The following is a 17,964-nucleotide window of genomic DNA, read 5'->3' on the forward strand; positions in this document are numbered from 1 at the left end:
CCCTGAGTCATAAAAGATAGTATCTCTGTTGAAACTGATTCTTCACTGACTTGTTAGTTCCTATTACATAGAACAGACTTAGTTCCTATCCTTTGAAAGCCTAGTTTAATTTTTCTTCTCTGAATTATCCAATATTCTCATTTTGCTTAAGTGAGCCAAAGTTGAATTTCTGTTGCTTGTAACCAAAGAAACCCAACTGATAGAGGGAGAGTAGTCCAAGAGAGGGCACAGTAGAGACTCAAGAAGGCTTGTGAAGGTAGTCTGAAACCCAGATACTTTATTTAAAATTATTACAAACATTAATGACTGTCAAAATTGCTGACAAAGGTACAATGACTAAGCAATTTCATGCTTCTATGTGCTGGTACTTAATTAGCATTTTCTAATAATTAGGCTAATGATGTTTTATTACTACAAACCATATTTAGAGTTCACTCTCATAGATCCCATATTAGAAATACAAGCAAATGAAAATGAGTTGAATTAATAAGGCATCACATGCTACTGGAAAAAAATTGAGGAGAGGGTGCTGAGAGTAGCAAAGGGTCTATGTTATAAGGAAATACATGCACTTACTGAATTTTAGCTGTTTGATTCCTTAAATTTCAGTTATAAAACTCAGTTGTATCAGGCAAACCATACATGAAGATAATTTAAAGAACAAGATACCAAGTAGATACTAAAATGAAAAATACAGTAGAGCACCAAATAGAATATTCTCAACAAATGTCTCAAAAAATGCACAGAGCAAAAATGAGACAAACAACTGCTACAAACAGATCAGTCTAACAGCTAAGTGATTTGGAATGAAAATTTACTCTTTGGCTAATCTTTCCCTCCCTCACAGATGAGGCCCTGTGGCTCAGGGAGACAAAATGGTTTGTCTGAAGCTTGCAAGGGTATATTTCAGAGACGCTTCAGATGAAGGAGCCTCTCTTTCCATGAGGAGATGGCAGAATGCTGAATTCCTGTTCAATCTGAAATTTAGCCATATAAGTTGTAGAAATAAGAGCAGGTTTTAAGCCTCCCTTAAAATATAAATATCATTCTGAGTCCTCTTCTAGGGTTATCCCATCACTTTCTGAAAATATTAGAAAAGATCAAGTTGTATCCAGGTAATAATCAGGATAAGACCATCTAATACATATCTTTAATAGCCAAAATTTTTTCAAACATGATACTTGAGCAGAACCAGGAAATTCTGGAAACCTAGTCTGCCACAGGTTACCTCACCCAAGGTTACTCAGCCTTGGCACTACTAATATTTTGGGAAGGGTAATTCTTTGTTGTGGGGGGGGTGCTGTCCAATGTAGGTTATTTAGCAGCATCCCTGGCCTCTACTCACTAAATGCCAATAACTGCCCTAGTCATGACATCACAAATGTCTCCCAACATTGCTAAATATCCCCTGAGGAGCCAAACTGCCCCCGGGTTGACAAACACTGATTTCAATATCATGACTACAACAAAACAAATATAACTGCCAGCTGCATGAATGCACTGCGGAGTTAACTGTGATCAGAGTTACATTTTAATTTTAATCCAAGTATAAATCACGGCTAGAACTAAGTTAGTGATGCTAGTTTTTGTCTAACAGGCCACATATGGCTAATGAACACCTGAAATATGGCTACTCGGAAGTAAGAAATGCAGTAAGTATAAAATATGTACTGTATTTTGAAGACTTGGTATAAAAAAGGATGTAAAATACCTCATTAATAATTTTTATATTAATTTAGCTATTTTGGGCATACTACTGGGTGAAAAATAATATCAAAATTATTTTGCCCTGCTCACTTTTACTTTGCTTAGTTACTAGAAAATTTTAAATAAAACATGTGACTTGTATTATAATTCTATTGGACGGCACTAGTCTACAAACTTGAAATGATTTAGTATTATTCTTTAAGGAAATAAATTAAGTCTAGTATGCCAAAAAAATTTTGGAAACCACAGCCCTATAAAATTAGTTCACCTTTGAGCATCATAACTCTTTATCATGCCTAAATGATTTTTCTGCTTCTTTAAACCAATTACTTCTATTCCAATGCTTTATTCTCAGAGTTTCAATCGGTTCTTTTCTGACTGCCGATTTATCTTCATGTTGTTCCTTATCATTCTCCTGTACATCTGTTTCTTTCATACACTTGGGAATTTTCCTAGTGCTATGTTGAGATGTTGCAGCATCCATCATACTTAGAAAATCGTAAGCTGGAAGAGGAGGTTTCCATTCCTGAGCAGGTAAAATTGCTGGAAGGAAGAAACAATCAAAGGTTAAAGATTAACAGCTATAAAATTGTCACATCAACATACTCGAAAATGTTTTATTTTGAAAAACACATATGTAGAAGTGAAAGCTTTATTAGTTTTACTTATCTAAGCAAAGTTAGGAATTTTTAAATTGTCATCGTCAACAAGAAACTTGATATATTTGTCATTACTAGCCATTTTCATTTTTAGATTACATTTACAGACTATTATTTTCTTTCAAAAAGATAAGCATGAATACGGGGAAAAAGGTCCAGAATCTCAATGCCAATTAACCTCTGTTGAAGTTTTGAAAAATAGCAATATGTGTAACAAGATCACAAACACATATGTAAAACGTTATATGTAAAATGTTAAATGAAAGAGTCACTTGCTTCCCTCTTTACTGCCAAAGAAATGTAACTATTTCTTATAAATCATTCAAGAAAAAAAATCTGGAACATATGTAATTATTTATTATATAGTTATTTATACAAGTGTTTCCTTACATTTTAAAGCATTTTCTGTTGTTGAAGCTTTTGATTAACATCTTTTCCACACACTTTATGAAAACAAGTTCATTTTATAAAAATAATTATAGACAAGAAATAATTAAAAATTGCTGTGGAATCAACTGTACTCTATACATAGTGATTAAATAATTTTTCTTAGATAAGCTTCATTACAATGAATCTTAACATTATTTTAAAATATTGGTTAGTAAAAGAGGAAAACTGATTAAAGCTGATAACATGAGATAAATTAGCTAACTGTCTTCCATTTACTAGACAGTTTACAAAACAGTTTCAAAATTTAGTTGTCCCATTTAGGATACTATTTTAAAAAATAAACTATATAAGGAAATGTACAAAGTAAACCTTTTAAATATAAATTCCAATGAAAAATCTATGCACTGTTACACGCTAAAAAATAAATGCTCATAAGATATAAACTTGAGCATCTCTCATAAATTGAGTATCTTTAAGAACTTAGAAAAATCATATAAATTGCAATTTCCTAAAGCTCAAACAAAAATCTGTATATTATACATGCAGTACAGCTGTACTTTGCTTATTGATATATAATTTCTTCACTCATACTCAACTATATGAAATCTTGGTGTTGCCAGGTTAGCAGGTTCAAAAGTGACAAACAGATGATATATTTTCTTGAATATAATGAATATAATGAACAGGTGAGAAGAAGTAGTTTGCAATATGCAGATAAATGTATATTAAAGTATCTGTAAGAGCCCAGTTTAGGCTGGGCATGGTGGCTCACATGTGTAATCCCACCACTTTGGGAAGCAAAGATGGGAGGATACCTTGACCCCAGGACTTCAAGACTAGCCTGGGCAACATAGTGGGAACCCTTCTCTACAAAAAATAAAAAAATAAAAAAAATTTTCTGGGCACGGTGGCACGCGCCTGTAGTTCCGGCTACTCGAGAGGTTGAGGTGGAAGATTCACTTGAGCCCAGATGGTTGAGGCTGCAATGAGCCGTGTTTACACCATTGCACTCAAACCTGGATGAGAGAGTGTGACACTGTCTCAACAACAACAAAGAGTCCAGTTTAAAGTGTAGCATGTAGCAAATATTATATTTAAGAATATTTATTTTTAAGGTCAACACTGCAGCCTAATGGTCTGAGACTATGATAAAATGCCTGAAACATCCCAATTCTGCTAATTACTTGCTGAAGGTACTCTACAAAGATCTTAAGGTTTTCAACTGCAAATAAAACAGTAACAACATAGGGTAACAAATACATTATTCATGAAATCAGTATTGACGATAAATAATACTAATTAACATTTATTGAGCCTTTACTATACACATGCATTATTCATTTAATCTTTACAATTTTATAGATGAGAAGACCAAAGCATACAAAGATCAGGGAACTGGGCCAAAGTTAAGTGTAAATCTCAAATAAGAATTGCCAGAAAGAGCAAGATGGCTGAATAGGAACAGCTCAAGCCTCCAGCTCCCAACGTGAGCAACACAGAAGACAGGTGATTTCTGCATTTTCAACTGAGGTACCGGGTTCATCTCACTGGGGACAGCAGGACAATTGGTGCTGGTCAGCTGCTGCAGCCTGACCAGCGAGAGCTGAAGCAGAGCGAGGCATCGCCTCACCTGGGAAGCACAAGGGGGAAGGGAATCCCTTTTCCTGGCCAAGGGAAACTGAGACACACAACACATGGAAAATTGGGTAACTCCCACCCTACTACGGCGCTTTACCAAGAGTCTTAGCAAATGGCATACCAGGTGATTATATCCCACACCTGGCCTGGAGGGTCCCACGCCCACAGAGCCTCCGTCATTGCTGGCAGAGCAGTCTGAGATCTAACTGCAAGGCGGCAGCGAGGCTGGGGGAGGGGCGCCCGCCATTGCTGAGGCTTAAGTAGGTAAACAAAGCCTCTGGGAAGCTCGAACTGGATGAAGTCCACCTCAGCTCAAGGAGGCCTGCCTGTCTCTGTAGACTCCACCTCTGGGTGGAGTCTGACAGCTGTCTGACAGCTTTGAAGAGAGCCATGGATCTCCCAGCACGAAGGTTGAGATCTGAGAACAGACAGACTGCCTGCTCAAGTGGGTTCCTGACCCCTGAGTAGCCGAACTGGGAGACATCCCCCACTAGGTGCAGACCGACACCTCACACCTCACACGGCGGGGTACACCCCTGAGACGAAATTTCCAGAGCAAGAATCAGAGAGCAGCACTCGCTGTTCAGCAATATTCTATCTTCTGCAGCCTCTGCTGCTGATACCCAGGCAAACAGGGTCTGGAGTGGACCTCAAGCAATCTCCGACAGACCTACAGATGAGGGTCCTGACTGTTAGAAGGAAAACTAACAAACAGAAAGGACACCCACACCAAAACCCCATTAGTACGTCACCAGCATCAAAGACCAAAGGCAGATAAAACCACAAAGATGGGGAAAAAGCAGGCCAGAAAAGCTGGAAATTAAAAAAATCAGAGCGCATCTCCCCCTCCAAAGGAACACAGCTCATCACCAGCAACGGATCGAAGCTGGACGGAGAATGACTTTGACGAGTTGACAGAAGGCTTTAGTTGATCAAACTTCTCAGAGCTAAAGGAGGAACTACGTACCCAGCGCAAAGAAACTAAAAATCTTGAAAAAAAGAATGGAAGAATGGATAACTAGAATAATCAATGCAGAGAAGGGCATAAACGAACTGACAGAGATAAAAACCATGACACAAGAAATACGTGACAAATGCACAAGCTTCAGTAACCGACTCGATCAACTGGAAGAAAGAGTATCAATGATTGAAGATCAAATGAATAAAATGAAGCGAGAAGAGAAATCTAGAGGAAAAAAAGGAAAAAGAAATGAACAAAGCCTCCAATAAGTATAGGATTATGTGAAAAGACCAAATCTACATCTGATTGATGTGCCTGAAAGTGAGGGGGAAAATGGAACCAAGTTGGAAAACACTCTTCAGGATATCATCCAGGAGAACTTCCCCAACCTAGTAACGCAGGCCAACATTCAAATTCAGGAAATATAAAGAATGCCACAAAGATACTCCTCAAGAAGAGCAATTGCAAGACACACAATTGTCAGATTCGCCAAAGTTGAAATGAAGGAAAAAATGTTAAGGGCAGCCAGAGAGAAAGGTCAGGTTACCCACAAAGGGAAGCCCATCAGACTAACAGCAGATCTCTCGGCAGAAACTCTACAAGCCAGAAGAGAGTGGGGGCCAATATTCAATATTATTAAAGAAAAGAATTTTCAACCCAGAATTTCATATCCAGCCAAACTAAGTTTCATCAGTGAAGGAGAAATAAAATCCTTTACAGACAAGCAAATGCTTAGAGATTTTGTCACCACCAGACCTGCCCTACAAGAGATCCTGAAGGAAGCACTAAACATGGAAAGGAACAACTGGTACCAGCCATTGACAAAACATGCCAAAATGTAAAGACCATCGATGCTAGGAAGAAACTGCATAAACTAACGAGCAAAATAACCAGCTAATATCACAATGACAGGATCAAGTTCACACATAACAATATTAACCTTAAATGTAAATGGACTAAATGGTCCAATTAAAAGACACAGACTGGCAAATTGGATAAAGAGTCAAGACCCATCAGTTTGCTGTATTCAGAAGACCCATCTCACATGAAGAGACACCCATAGGCTCAAAATAAAGGGATGGAGGAAGATCTACCAAGCAAATGGAAAACAAAAAAAAAAAAAGCAGGGGTTGAAATCCTAGTCACTGATAAAACAGACTTTAAACCATCAAAGATCAAAAGAGACAAACAAGGCCATTACATAATGGTAAAGGGATCAATTCAACAGGAAGAACTGACTATCCTAAATATATATGCGCCCAATACAGGAGCACCCAGATTCATAAAGCAAGTCCTTAGAGACTTACAAAGACACTTAGACTCCCATACAATAATAATGGGAGACTTCAACACCCCATTGTCAACATTAGACAGATCAACAAGACAGAAAGTTAACAAGGATATCCAGGAATTGAACTCAACTCTGCATCAAGCGGACCTAATAGACATCTACAGAACTCTCCACCCCAAATCAACAGAATATACATTCTTCTCAGCACCACATCACACTTATTCCAAAATTGACCACATAGTTGGAAGTAAAGCACTCCTCAGCAAATGCAAAAGAACAGAAATTATAACAAACTGTCTCTCAGACCACAGTGCAATCAAACTAGAACTCAGGACTAAGAAAATAAATCAAAACCACTCACCTACATGGAAACTGAACAACCTGCTGCTGAATGACTACTGGGTACATAACGAAATGAAGGCGAAAATAAAGATGTTCTTTGAAACCAATGAGAACAAAGATACAACATACCAGAATCTCTGGGACACATTTAAAGCAGTGTGTAGAGGGAAATTTATAGCACTAAATGCCCACAAGAGAAAGCAGGAAAGATCTAAAATTGACACCCTAACATCACAATTAAAAGAACTACAGAAGCAAGAGCAAACACATTCAAAAGCTAGCAGAAGGCAAGAAATAACTAAGATCAGAGCAGAACTGAAGGAGATAGAGACACAAAAAACTCTCCAAAAAATCAATGAATCCCGGAGCTGGTTTTCTGAAAAGATCAACAAAATTGATAGACTGCTAGCAAGATTAATAAAGAAGAAAAGAGAGAAGAATCAAATAGACGCAATAAAAAATGATAAAAGGGATATCACCACCGACCCCACAGAAATACAAACTACGATCAGAGAATACTGTAAACACCTCTATGCAATTAAACTAGAAAACCTAGAAGAAATGGATAATTTCCTGGACACTTACACCCTCCCAAGACTAAACCAGGAAGAAGTTGAATCCCTAAATAGACTCTGAATAGCAGGCTCTGAAATTGAGGCAATAATTAATAGCCTACCAATCAAAAAAAGTCCAGGACCAGACGGATTCACAGCCGAATTCCACTGAAGGTACAAGGAGGAGCTGGTACCATTCCTTCTGAAACTATTCCAATCAACAGAAAAAGAGGGAATTCTCCCTAACTCATTTTATGAGGCCAACATCATCCTGATACCAAAACCTGGCAGAGACACAACAAAAAAAGAGAATTTTAGACCAATATCCCTGATGAACATGGATGCAAAAATCCTCAATAAAATACTGGCAAACTGAATCCAGCAGCACATCAAAAAGCTTATCCACCATGATCAAGTGGGCTTCATCCCTGGGATGCAAGGCTGGTTCAACATTCAGAAATCTATAAACATAATCCAGCATATAAACAGAACCAAAGACAAAAACCACATGATTATCTCAATAGATGCAGAAAAGGCCTTTGACAAAATTCAACAGCCCTTCATGCTAAAAACTCTCAATAAATTCGGTATTGATGGAACGTATCTCAAAATAATAAGAGCTATTTATGACAAACCCACAGCCAATATCATACTGAATGGGCAAAAACTGGAAGCATTCCCTTTGAAAACTGGCACAAGACAGGGATGCCCTCTCTCACCACTCCTATTCAACACAGTGTTGGAAGTTCTGGCTAGGGCAATCAGGCAAGAGAAAGAAATCAAGGGTATTCAGTTAGGAAAAGAAGAAGTCAAATTGTCCCTCTTTGCAGATGACATGATTGTATATTTAGAAAACCCCATCATCTCAGCCCAAAATCTCCTTAAGCCTATAAGCAGCTTCAGCAAAGTCTCAGGATACAAAATTAATGCGCAAAAATCACAAGCATTCTTATACACCAGTAACAAACAAACAGAGAGCCAAATCATGAATGAACTTCTATTCACAACTGCTTCAAAGAGAATAAAATACCTAGGAATCCAACTTACAAGGGATGTGAAGGACCTCTTCAAGGAGAACTACAAACCACTGCTCAGTGAAATAAAAGAGGACACAAACAAATGGAAGAACATACCATGCTCATGGATAGGAAGAATCAATATCATGAAAATGGCCATACTGCCCAAGGTAATTTATAGATTCAATGCCATTCCCATCTAGCTACCAATTAGTTTCTTCATAGAATTGGAAGATACTGCTTTAAAGTTCATATGGAACCAAAAAAGAGCTCGCATTGCCAAGACAATCCTAAGTCAAAAGAACAAAGCTGGAGGCATCATGCTACCTGACTTCAAACTATACTACAAGGCTCCAGTAACCAAAACAGCATGGTACTGGTACCAAAACAGAGATACAGACCAATGGAACAGAACAGAGCCCTCAGAAATAATACCACACATCTACAGCCATCTGATCTTTGACAAACCTGAGAGAAACAAGAAATGGGGAAAGGATTCCCTATTTAATAAATGGTGCTGGGAAAATTGGCTAGCCATAAGTAGAAAGCTGAAACTGGATCCTTTCCTTACTCCTTATACGAAAATTAATTCAAGATGGATTAGAGACTTAAATGTTAGACCTAAAACCATAAAAACCCTAGAAGAAAACCTAGGGAATACTATTCAGGACATAGGTATGGGCAAGGACTTCATATCTAAAACCCCAAAAGCAACGGCAACAAAAGCCAAAATTGACAAATGGGATCTAGTTAAACTAAAGAGCTTCTGCACAGCAAAAGAAACTACCATCAGAGTGAACAGGCAACCTACAGAATGGGAGAAAATTTTTGCAATCTACTCATCTGACAAAGGGGTAATATCCAGAACCTACGAAGAACTCAAATTTACGAGAAAAAAACAAACAACCCCATCAAAAAGTGGGCAAAGGATATGAACAGACATTTCTCAAAAGAAGACATGCATACAGCCAACAGACACATGAAAAAATGCTCATCATCACTGGCCATCAGAGAAATGCAAATCAAAACCACAATGAGATACCATCTCACACCTGTTAGAATGGCAATCATTTAAAAGTCAGGAAAGAACAGGTGCTGGAGAGGATGTGGAGAAATAGGAACACTTTTACACTGTTGGTGGGATTGTAAACTGGTTCAACCATTGTGGAAAACAGCATGGCGATTCCTCAAGGATCTAGAACTAGAGGTACCATATGACCCAGCCATCCCATTACTGGGGATATACCCAAAGGATTATAAATCATGCTGCTATAAAGACACATGCACACGTATGTTTATTGCAGCACTATTCACAATAGCAAAGACTTGGAATCAACCCAAATGTCCATCAGTGACAGACTGGATTAAGAAAATGTGGCACATATACACCATGGAATACTATGAAGCCATAAAAAAGGATGAGTTCGTGTCCTTTGTAGGGACATGGATGCAGCTGGAAACCATCATTCTCAGCAAACTATCACAAGAACAGAAAACCAAACACCGCATGTTCTCACTCATAGGTGGGAATTGAACAATCAGATTACTTGGACTCTGGAAGGGGAACATCACACACTGGGGCCTATTATGGGAAGTGGGGAGGCAGGAGGGATGGCATTGGGAGTTATACCTGATGTAAATGGCGAGTTGATGGGTGCTGACGAGTTGATGGGTGCAGCACACCAACATGGCACAAGTATACATATGTAACAAACCTGCACATTGTGCACATGTACCCTAGAACTTGAATAAAAAAGAAAAAAAATAAAAATTAAAAAACAAAAATAAAAAAAAAAAGAATTGCCAGTGGCCACAGTTTCACAGAAATTAAGATATGGAACAAGTAAGGTGAGGTGGAAACCAGTGGCACCATGTTACTGATTTAGACTATTTCCAGAATGTCCCTACAACCCACCCCACCCCAACCCCATCTCAGAACACCACTGATGGCAAAGATCTATCTACAAGAGATGCCGACAGCAGACCCTGCTAACACAGAAGGCAGAATCCAATATGCAGAGACTGTTTAGTTTTCTTCTTCCTGCTGCAGAGGCTACAGGATTAATTTAAGAATAGGAGCAGTGATGCACAGAAATGACGGAAACCCACAAAGAATGAGCTGGCAAAGACATTAACAAAATTGCAATCAAAGACGTGCCAGTCTCTCAGAAAACTCAGAATTATTACACTGATTCTTTCCTCTGGGTAATGGTTTGAGCTGAGGAATCAAAGCCCTCAGGTATGCTCCTTGCAGGAAAAGATCTTTACATAGGTGATGATAATACATTAGAGTTTACACTTTACAAAGTGCCTCCGCATACATCTTTTAAATAACTATGTGATGTATTCAGAGTGGAAACTATTAAACTCATTCTATAGTTGTACAGGAGGAAACCAAGAATGACTTGCCTAGAGCCACATAGTAATCAAGGAAGCTAGGTCAGGAGCTCAGGTTTCTATGTTTTGAACATGTCCGTTTTTTTTTGTTTTGTTTTTTTTAAGTAATTCTGTTTGAGAAGCATTCTAGCACTAGCTACACATAATCATGACTTAGAGTCCATGGTAACTCTGTCACTGCACCTGCAAAATTACAATACTCATTTGATTCTATAAAATAGCAATGCAGACAGTGAAGTGAACACAGACTTTCTGAGGAGTTTAACAGCTACAGCTGAAAAGATCCCTATACCATGTGGTGAGAATGAAGCAGTCAAAGATAAGTGATAACTACAGAAAGGTCTCCTTCCAGATCCACTTAAACAAAATATTGAATTGAATTTAATTAATTCTGTCCCATTTCCTAGGAAAATATTAAAACCAATAAATTACCTCAGAAAATTAAGACAAAAATACCATCTAAAGGAACCCAGAATAGCCAAAATCGTCTTGAAAATGAAGAACAGGGCCAGGTGCAGTGGCTCATGCCTGTAATCCCAACACTTTGCGGGGCTGAGGAGGGAGGGTTGCTTGAGGCCAGCAGTTCCAGACCAGCCTGGACAACACAGTGAGACCCTATCTCTACAAAAACAGAAACAAAGACAAAAACAAAAAAAACAAAGCCAGGCTTGGTGGTGCATGCATGTAGTGCTAGCTACTTGGAAGGCCGAGGTAGGAGAATCCCTTGAGCCCAGGAGTTCAGGGCTGTAGTGAGTAATGATTGCACCCCTGCACTCCAGCCTTGGGGACAGAGTGAGACCCTGCCTCAAAAAAAAAAATAACAAAACACAAATAAAAGAAAATGAAAAACAAAGTTGGAGTAATCAAATTTCCCAATTTTAAAACCTACTACAAAGCTACAATAATCAAGACAGTGCAGTACTAGCATAAAGACAAGCACAAAACCATATACATGTATGCTCACAGCAGCATTATTCATAATCGCCATAAGTAAAGGCAACCCAATTGTCCATTAACTAAGGAATAAACAAAATGAAACATATCCATGTAGTGGAATATTCATCCATAAAAAGGAATGAACTACTGGTTCATGCTATAACGTGGTTGATCCTTGAAAACCTTATAAGTGAAAGAAGCCAGACCATAAGAAGCCACATATTATATGATACCATTTATATGAAATGTCTAGATTAGGCAAATCCATAGACCCATAAAATAGATGAGTGGGTGCCAAAGGGTGCACAGAGGAGAAAATTGAGAGTGACTGCTAATGGGTATGGGGTTTCTTTTTGGGGTGATGAAAATGTTCTGGAATTCAACAATGGTAGTAGTTGCATGGTCTTGGGAATGCATGAAAAAGTACTGAATCGTACACTCTAAAAGGGTGAATTTTATGGTATATGAATTATATTTCAATAATATGATTTTAATATAATCCATATTTTATTTAAGCATAATATGTTTGTTAAAACTGTTTAACTTGACAGAAATGAAGCAGATCACTTAGGAAGAATGGGTTTGGTGTAATGATTGACCCTAAAATAAATATCTGATGAAATACATACAAATATATAAACTATAATGGTAGATTCATACTATACCTGATGGTTGACATAATACTGAGAATTTGTATACCAGAATGTATATGTATATACATACAAAGACACATACATACATATTTACATATATACACACACATACAAACCTTATTTCAGGACTCTGTCATGGAACAGTGTCAAAATATCATTTTAGGATAGATCATCTAGTGTCTAATAAAATCCTTATATAGTATCTAGGAGACTTTTCGTTACATCAAATTTCATACTATTTGTTCAATATACTATAATAATCTAGGTTACTACATGTTTACTTATTTAAACTATAGCTACCGGCCTATTGTTGCCACAACTATGTATAAATGGTTAAGATTCGAATATAAATTAATATATACACATCCAGACTACAAATATACATTTTTCTATGTTTTCAGAAAAGTAGATATTATGGTATGTTACAAGCCAGGATCATAGATTCTGGGCCAAGATCTATTTTCTTGTGGTTCAAAATTCTGGCTCTGTCCAAATCAGAAAGGAAGTTAAATTGTTTCTGTTTGCAGATAGCATGATCTTATGTATAGAAAACACCTAAAGACTCCACAAAAAGACCTGTTAGAACTAATCAACAAATTTAGTAAAGTTGCAAGATACAAAACAAACAAACTGGACCCTTATCTCACTCTTAACTCAAAAGATATTAAAGACTTAAATGTAAGAACTTAAATTACTAAAATAAATTATTAGACAAAAACATTACAGAAACTCTCCAGGATACTGGACTGGGCAAAGATTTTTTTTTTTTTTTGAGATGGAGTCTCCCTCTGTCACCCAGGCTGGAGTGCAGTGGCATGATCTCCGCTCACTGCAAGCTCCGCCTCCCAGGTTCACGCCTTTCTCCTGCCTCAGCCTCCAGAGTAGCTGGGACTACAGGTGCCTGCCACCACACCTGGCTAATTTTTTTGTATTTTTAATAGAGATGGGATTTCACCGTGTTAGCCAGCAAAGATTTCTTAATACCCTACAAGCACAAGCAACCAAAGCAAAAATGGACAAATGGGATCACATCAAGTTAAAAAAAAGCTTTGTTCACAGCAAAGGAAACAATAAACAATCAGCAATGTGAAGAGATAACCCACAGAATGGAAGAAAGTATTAGCAAACTACCTGTCTGACCAGGGATTAATAGCCAGAGAATATAAGGAGCTCAAACTACTCTGGGGAGGGGGGGGGACACTAATAATCTGATTTAAAAATTGGCAAAAGATCTGAATAGACACTTCTGAAAAGAAGACATTCAAATGGAAAATAGGTCTATGAAAACAAGTATTTCTCTGATCATCAGAGAAAAGCAAATCAAACCTACAATGAGATATCACCTCACCCCAGTTAAAATGACTTTTATCTCAAACAAAGGAAATAACAAATGCTGACAAGAATGCAGAGGAAAAGGAAGCCTTGTACACTTTGTGGGGCTCGAGATTTCAGTGGAGAAAGTAGCTGCAGATGGGGTATAAACAGCAAGAGAACTAGAATTAGAAGTGGTGCCTGAAGGTGAAACTAAATTGCTGCAATATTACGATGAATCTTGAATGGATGCTTCTCATGAATATGCAAGGGAAGTGGTTTCTTGAGTTGGAAACTACTGAAAATGCTATGAACATTGTTGAAATGACAGCAATGGATTTAGAATATTCCATAAACTTAGTTGATAAAGCAGCAGCAGGGTTTCAAAGGATTGACTCCAATTTTGAAAGAGGTTCTACTGTGAATAAAATGCTATCAAACAGCATCATATACTACAGAGAGATCTTTTGTGAAAAGAAAGCTCAATCAATGCTGCAAACTTCATTGTTGTCTTATTGTAAGAAATTGCCACAGCCCAAACTTCAGCACTTCAGCAACTACCACCTGTCAGTTAGCAGCCATCAACACACAGACAAGACCCTCCAACAGCCAAAAGGTTACAATTCCCTGAAAGCTCAGATAACTGTTGGCATTTTCTAGCAATATTTTAAAATTAAGGTAAAAACATTTTTTTGGACATAATGCTATTACACATTTAATAGACTATAGTGTAAACATAACTTTTATAATATACTTAGAAACCAAAAAACTTGTATGATTTGCTTTATTTCAATATTTGCTTTATTGTGGTGGTCTCAAACTGAACCCACAATATCTCTGAGGTATGCCTGTACTTAGAACCAGAATTTTATATAACAATAATGTACTATTTGTAAAATATTCTCATTTTCTATAAAACCACATATTTGCTTACAGTTATAAAAAGAAAACAAGCTGGTATGCACATGGAAAAAGCTACACAAGAAATGTCCTCTGAAATTTACAATTTTAAATTTTATAAAAATAGATGAAAGACTTATGCTTTGGTAGGCCAAAGCTCCCACTGTAACAATTTTTTTAATGGCATAAATTACGAAAATCATGTTTGAATACACAGGTGATCTATACAAACAACATGGACTCAATGAATTAAAATCCAAGAAATAGGCCTTCATAGGGGAGCCGATCACTGACTGAAGTCTAGAACCTTTGGCCTCCCAGTCAGAGACTGTCCACATGGATGATGCTACCAGCATTTTAGTAACTCATCCTACCATTCTTTTGCTATATTTATAGTTTAACATTTATGGAACAAAATACAGAACTACATGTATTAAACAAAACAGAAAACTTACTGATATGATTTTCTAGTCCTGCTTCTAATTTCTTCAGCCACAATACAAGGTTTTCTTCAATTATAGCCTGGTCTGAAGGAAATGCAAATACTTGGCCACCTGAATGCAGATTCACCAAAACAAGAACAGGGAGGGGAGGCAGAGGATCAAAATATGCCCGCAAGATTCGTCTCCCCACTGGAGTATTCTTTCTGCAAAAAGGAACAATTGAACATATTAATGTTTCTTTCTACAACAAAATAATGAAAATAGTAATTTGTAGAACATTAAACTTTTAAGTAGTATCATGCCAGTAAGTTCACTTTATGAAAAGATGTACTAAAAACCAAGAGATCTATGACTATGTTATTAGTAACTGGATTCTTTAGAAGTTTCTTTTTAACATGGGGCACTTTGTTTGACTTAGGAGAAAAGCGGCAGCCAATGACAATTTTAATGAAAAGCAGGCATAGCCTAAAGGCTTGTCAATTTAGGCTTGACACAACCAATAGTTTCCTTCCAACATTTGGCCAAGTATCCGATCATATATCAGCTCAAAAATCAAATTATTACATAACTAGAAGATAACAAGATACTTATTTTTATAAATACTTCTTTTCCATAAAATTGTGCCTTTTCTCAGGAAAAAAAGAAGACATTAATTTCAAATTAAAGAAGTAGAAATAATTATGTTCATACAAGGAAACTCTAAGTTAAAGATACTTAGTTTTCCTAATGTAACACATTCCACATTTTATAACATAATATTTTACTCTGAGATACCCATAATGCTAATTGCCTGGGAATGGGAAAATGTTGCCTCAAGCAGTAGAATGCACTGTGAAACTCTTCACAGCAAAAATGTACACTGCCCCATTTCTGTTATTTTTCAAATGAGTCTAAAGAATAAAATATGTCTTTCATCTGATGAATCTGAACAAGAAACAGTATATTATTTGTGAATTTTGTTCAGACATTAAATGTAACACAATCCATACATCTAGAAAACATACTAGGAAATATTGCTGATGAATGCACGGAAATCTGTCTAAACTTTAAAAATATAGAAGTACAGAAAAAGGAACTGAAGGAAAAGGTCAAAAATCACAATGTTTACATTCTGTATTTGCCAAATTTTCTCAATGGGCATCAATTCCTTTTAAAAATCAGAAGAATTATTGCTTTTAAAAATTTACTGTAGAATAAAATTCAATCTAAAATAAGGTAATCTTTGGACCCTGTTTGGGGGAGTTTAGTTACTAAAATATCATGATAACATATTTAATTCCATAAAATTAACTCCAAAGAGTTAGAGTTTCGTTTCCTAACGAAAATGTAATAATTATTAAACTTTCTTTACCTCTTACATATTAAAAAATAAAAATATACTTACAGATTTAACCAGCAAGGGGTAAGTGAATCCAAGTATTTCTGCTTTACCAGTGTCAATATTGCTTTTTTATACTGAGGATTTATGCTGCCATCACTGAACAAAATCAATAATGGTTTCTGAAGTCTGAAATAACTGGGAAGATTTTCCACAGTGATTTCTGGCTGTCAAAGAAAAGGAATAACAACAACAAAAAATTCATGGGGGATGATAACGAATACAATAGAAAACATTCAAATCGCTCAGTCAATTTTAGTTTGTAAAATGTAATTCAAATACATTTTCACTTAAGTAGAGATTTTACTATATTAATAACTATGAATCTCAATCTTCTCATTCAATCCCACCTCATCTGAGTTATTTTCAAAATAAAACTATTTAGAGAATTTGAGAATAAATTAATTTAAGGGAGTCCCCTGTTTTACAAGATGTAACACTTCTAATAATTTATTATGCTAAAGTTTGGACCAGACTAACCAATACACACATCACAATTGTTATATTTTTCCTCTAACATAAAAATTTTGAAGAAAACTGTAAGCTGAAAAAATATTTTAACATCTATCATTACTTAATAAATAAAAATAGATAAAATTTTACTTTTTCCAATATTATGGTTAAAATCGTAAAATAACCAAAAATATGCTAAAACAAATCCAAACACCAATCTCGTTTCTTTTGAGTTTAAAATAACTGAAAGAATTTAATACGAAATTAGAAATCTAATCCTTTTATCATTTTTATTATTAATTAAAAGATAGGCAGCTGGGAGCGATGGCTCATGCCTGTAATCCCAGCACTTTGGGAGGCCGAGGCAGGCAGATCGCCTGAGGTCAGGAGTTTGAGACCAGCCTCGCCAACATGGCAAAACCCCATCTCTATTAAAAATACAAATATTAGCTGGGCACGGTGGGGCATGCCTGTAATCCCAGCTACTCCGGAGGCTGAGGCAGGAGAATCACTTGAACCCAGAAGATGGAGGTGGCAGTGAGCTGAGATTGTTCCACAGCACTTCAGCCTGGGTAACAGGTGAGACTCTGTCTCAAAAACAAAAACAACAACAATAACAAGAAAAAAAACAAGATGGGGGGTAATCATTCTCCTGCAATTCGCCTATGCTATGCACATTAATATAAAATTCTGTATGTCTTTTCTCGTATTAATCTGCCTTTTTAAAGTTATTTTCATGGAACCTTCGGAGGACAAAGAGGAAGCTTTCTTTTGGCCACTGCACTCTTTTTATTTTAGAAATACTTCTTCACTCACCTCCCACTCAAGGAAGGGCCCGAAATTCTATTATGTTAATATTAGCAGTAACGACTGTCTATCCTCTCTCTCTTTCTATTCTCTCTTTCACACCTTTCTGTAATGGGGTAGACTTAAAC

The 17,964-nt window shown here is 36.7% G+C and overlaps 1 protein-coding gene across 25 annotated transcripts in view; it reads right to left on the reverse strand.

Moving 5' to 3' along the window:
* Positions 1-257: 257 nt before the first annotated feature.
* The window catches only part of TXNDC16 (thioredoxin domain containing 16), a 115,716-nt gene continuing 98,009 nt past the window's right edge, over positions 258-17,964 (reverse strand). For 21 of the 25 annotated variants that reach the window (XR_012415795.1, XR_012415798.1, XR_012415793.1 and 18 more), the window contains 3 exons: positions 16,583-16,743; positions 15,211-15,401; positions 258-2,250 (listed from right to left, as the gene is read on the reverse strand). Coding sequence is in view for 17 of the 25 variants with exons in the window: in XM_073997399.1 (XP_073853500.1) it covers positions 1,985-2,250; positions 15,211-15,401; positions 16,583-16,743 (618 nt within the window). In the remaining 8 variants the exon portion in view is untranslated. Of the gene's footprint in view, positions 2,251-7,664; positions 7,827-15,210; positions 15,402-16,582; positions 16,744-17,964 lie in introns of those variants that run through there. The other 4 variants (XR_012415792.1, XR_010588480.2, XR_010588479.2 and 1 more) reach the window with 3 other exon arrangements.

The sequence above is a fragment of the Macaca fascicularis genome, chromosome 7 (assembly GCF_037993035.2).
Source record: "Macaca fascicularis isolate 582-1 chromosome 7, T2T-MFA8v1.1".
Classification (NCBI taxonomy): Eukaryota; Metazoa; Chordata; class Mammalia; order Primates; family Cercopithecidae; genus Macaca; species Macaca fascicularis.